The sequence below is a fragment of the Microtus ochrogaster genome, assembly GCF_000317375.1.
Source record: "Microtus ochrogaster isolate Prairie Vole_2 chromosome 14 unlocalized genomic scaffold, MicOch1.0 chr14_random_1, whole genome shotgun sequence".
NCBI classification, from domain to species: domain Eukaryota; kingdom Metazoa; phylum Chordata; class Mammalia; order Rodentia; family Cricetidae; genus Microtus; species Microtus ochrogaster.
This window is the reverse complement of record NW_004949096.1, coordinates 28164589-28167460: the sequence shown is the minus strand read 5'-3', so window position 1 is coordinate 28167460 and position 2872 is coordinate 28164589. Positions and strand designations below refer to the sequence as shown.

Below are 2872 nucleotides of genomic sequence, written 5' to 3'. Positions count from 1 at the left end.
GTATGTGGGGTTCAGAGGACGGTTTCCTAGAGTCAACTCTCTCCTTAGGCCATGTGGGTCACAACCCCAGGTGTGTGTGCTAAGCACTGTTCTAGGAGCTGAAGACTGGTGAACAGAACAGATAAGCCTGCAGCTGCTCCACTGGACTAACGTGAAAATAGCGTTTTAACCAAGTAAGCTAGAAATAACACCTCGGAGGCTAGGAAGCAAAACGTAAACCACGTGAGAGAGGTGGGCTGGGTCGGGATGCAAATGAGATTAGAGGCAGCAGACGTCTCGTGGGACAATTAATTACAGTCAGGCAGAGGTGGTGGTACAAGCCAAGCCAAGCATCTGTGGCCTCGTTCCGTTTAAACCATTTAAAATCATTTGTGATGACAGGACAGCTATTTAGGTTAAATATCAGTTTGCCGTACAAATCTCTGGGGTACATACACATGTGGGAAATCTCAACTCCAACATAGCAAGCCCCAATCTAACAATAACTCACATTTTCCTCTAAACACCGTGCAAAAGTCCTAACCAGTTTTGAAAAATACCACCACAAAAGTGATCTGTGTATGCCGGGATGGCTAGGCACCCCAATAAAGGCCCATGAGAATGAAGATACTAACAGAGTTTACTGAACAATGGTAGTTTGGAGATTTCCAGAAGCCAATTCAACTTTTCCTTCAACTGCCTAATAACCGGCATTAGTCAATATACTAATGATGTCTTATGGGCCTGCGTTTCCCATCTGGTACCAGGGAAGTATCATTGGATTTTCCAGTAAAAGGTCTTTATGAGTTCCTGGGGGAAAAAAAGCCTCCAAATAAAATAAGTCATAGCTTCTCTTTCGTTTAACAAATTCCAGCCACCGTGAACCAAAGCTACTCACCCCAAAACAGCGTCCCCGGGGGGGAGGGTTCTCTCGGTCCCTTCGTCCCGTGTCCCCCACACCCCAGGTCTCTTACCCCGCCCACCCAACTGCCCGCACCACCAGCCAGCACCGTACCCTCAGGTTAGCCCGGAGGCCCAGCTTTTTGGCTAAATTTTGCAGGTCACTGTACTTGAAGGAGTCCAGCTCCTCTGCAGAGGGGACGGTCATCGCGTTCTGCAATCCCGGCGACACCCAGAAAAACAGCCAGACAACTCAAACAACACCGTTCAAAACTGGCGCCACCCGAGGCGTTGACAAGCCGACTTTTATATTCAGTTTAAATGAAGACTGCTGTGCGTCCATTGGCTGAACGCCTCGAGGGTGGAGTTTCCGATGTTGGCCAATAGAGCGGCTGAAACGCTCTTGTCACAAGCCTAACTAATACGCAGACGCTCCACGGGTTGTGGGCGTGTCTTACAGGCATGTTGTCCAATGAGGACGCAGAAAACTTCATTTGGGTGGAACCTGGAGCGTGCGTTAAAAAAAAAAAACCAGGAAAGAAAAAAAAGAGGCGCGGGCTTCAAAAACATGGCATGCTCGCCGCGCAGCCCCTCGCCCCTGGAGACGCAATCTTGCAGTGACTCTAGTGACTCGCCTTTGTCTTTTACTACCTCCATGGAGTGGGACACCCAGGTGGTGGCAGGGTCCTCCCCTCTAGGTCTGAGGACTGAGATGGAGGGGTCACCCGTCGACCTGCGGCTGCCTGCGTGGTTGGAACCCGAGAGGTGTGCCGTGTTCCATTGCGCACGTTGCTACGCGGTGCTCGCTGACACCGTGCATTTAGCCTGGGACCTGTCGAGGTCTCTCGGGGCCGTGGCCTTCTCCAGTGAGTGAGGCGAGGGCAGGAGGAGGGGTACTCCCGACGACTCGGAACGGAGAGGAAGTGGGTGAGGGAGGCGAGTTTTGTTTTCACGAGCAGAGCCTTAAAGCCTGGACCGCGCAGGAGCTGAGCTTGCGCTTTTAACTGAACCCCAACCCTTTTATGTTGACTTTATGACCAGGTTGAGTCTGGTGGGAGGTTTTCCTGTTCAAAACCCGTTTGTCTTTCAGGAGTCACGAACAATGTCGTTTTGTTCGAACCCTGTCTAGTTGGCATTGAAGGTTTTCTCAAATGCAGGTACGTGTGGAGAATTCCTGAGGTGGATCTATAGTTCTTGATTTAGTGATACTGAGGAGTACCTAATTATCATAAACAAGAAAACTTATTTTTGTTGTGGCGTAAGTTTATTGTATTCATAAATATGTTTGGATGAAATACTTTTTATGCATTTGAATCATATCAACAGGACATTAATGAAATGAAAATTAGAGTTGGGTGTATATTTTAACGTCTGAGGACCACATCCTATGAGATAATTAGGACTATTTAAATTTAACTTGGAGTTTATAGTATAAATCATGACAGGACTGATTCGGTAATAATCTCCGAAACCAGGGAACAGAGTTGAATGGTATTTGAGTATTGCTAGTAATTTGCATCTTCCCTTGCTAATACTTTCCCATAGCAGTAAAGCACTCAGCAAATTTGTGCTTAGGAGGCAAAAACTCTTAAGACTTTGCCAAACTAAAGACACATTCCTGTCCTTAGAGGAGTCCCTTCTTACCCAGTGGCTCTTGCCTTTTAATCTCAACACTCTGTGGTGTGTATTTGGTTGGGCAGAGGGAGGCGATTCCCTGAGTTCCAGGACAGCCGGGTCTATAAAGAGTTTCAGGACAGCCAGAGCTGTTACACAGAGAAACCCTGTCTTGAAAAACAAAAACAAACAAGCACAAAATGATGTGTGTGAGTGTGGTTGTGGGTATGGCACACATATTGTGTGAGTGTGGTGGTGGGGTATGGCACACATATTGTGTGAGTGTGGTTGTGGGTATGGCACACATATTGTGTGAGTGTGGTTGTTGGTATGGCACACATATTGTGTGAGTGTGGTGGTGGGGTATGGCACACATATT

General features: G+C 47.7%; 2 protein-coding genes across 3 annotated transcripts in view; one reads left to right on the top strand and one right to left on the bottom strand.

Moving 5' to 3' along the window:
* Positions 1-1220, bottom strand: part of Nusap1 (nucleolar and spindle associated protein 1) — a 23948-nt gene extending 22728 nt beyond the window's left edge. For both annotated transcript variants that reach the window (XM_005364276.2, XM_013352615.1), the window contains exon 1: positions 995-1220. In XM_005364276.2, coding sequence (XP_005364333.1) covers positions 995-1087 — 93 coding nt within the window. In that variant the 5' untranslated portion in view covers positions 1088-1220. The remainder of the gene's footprint in view (positions 1-994) is intronic.
* A 211-nt stretch (positions 1221-1431) lies between these two features.
* Oip5 (Opa interacting protein 5) overlaps positions 1432-2872 on the top strand; it is a 9485-nt gene continuing 8044 nt past the window's right edge. The window contains exons 1-2 of the mRNA XM_026787825.1: positions 1432-1745; positions 1970-2036. Coding sequence (XP_026643626.1) covers positions 1448-1745; positions 1970-2036 — 365 coding nt within the window. The 5' untranslated portion in view covers positions 1432-1447. The remainder of the gene's footprint in view (positions 1746-1969; positions 2037-2872) is intronic.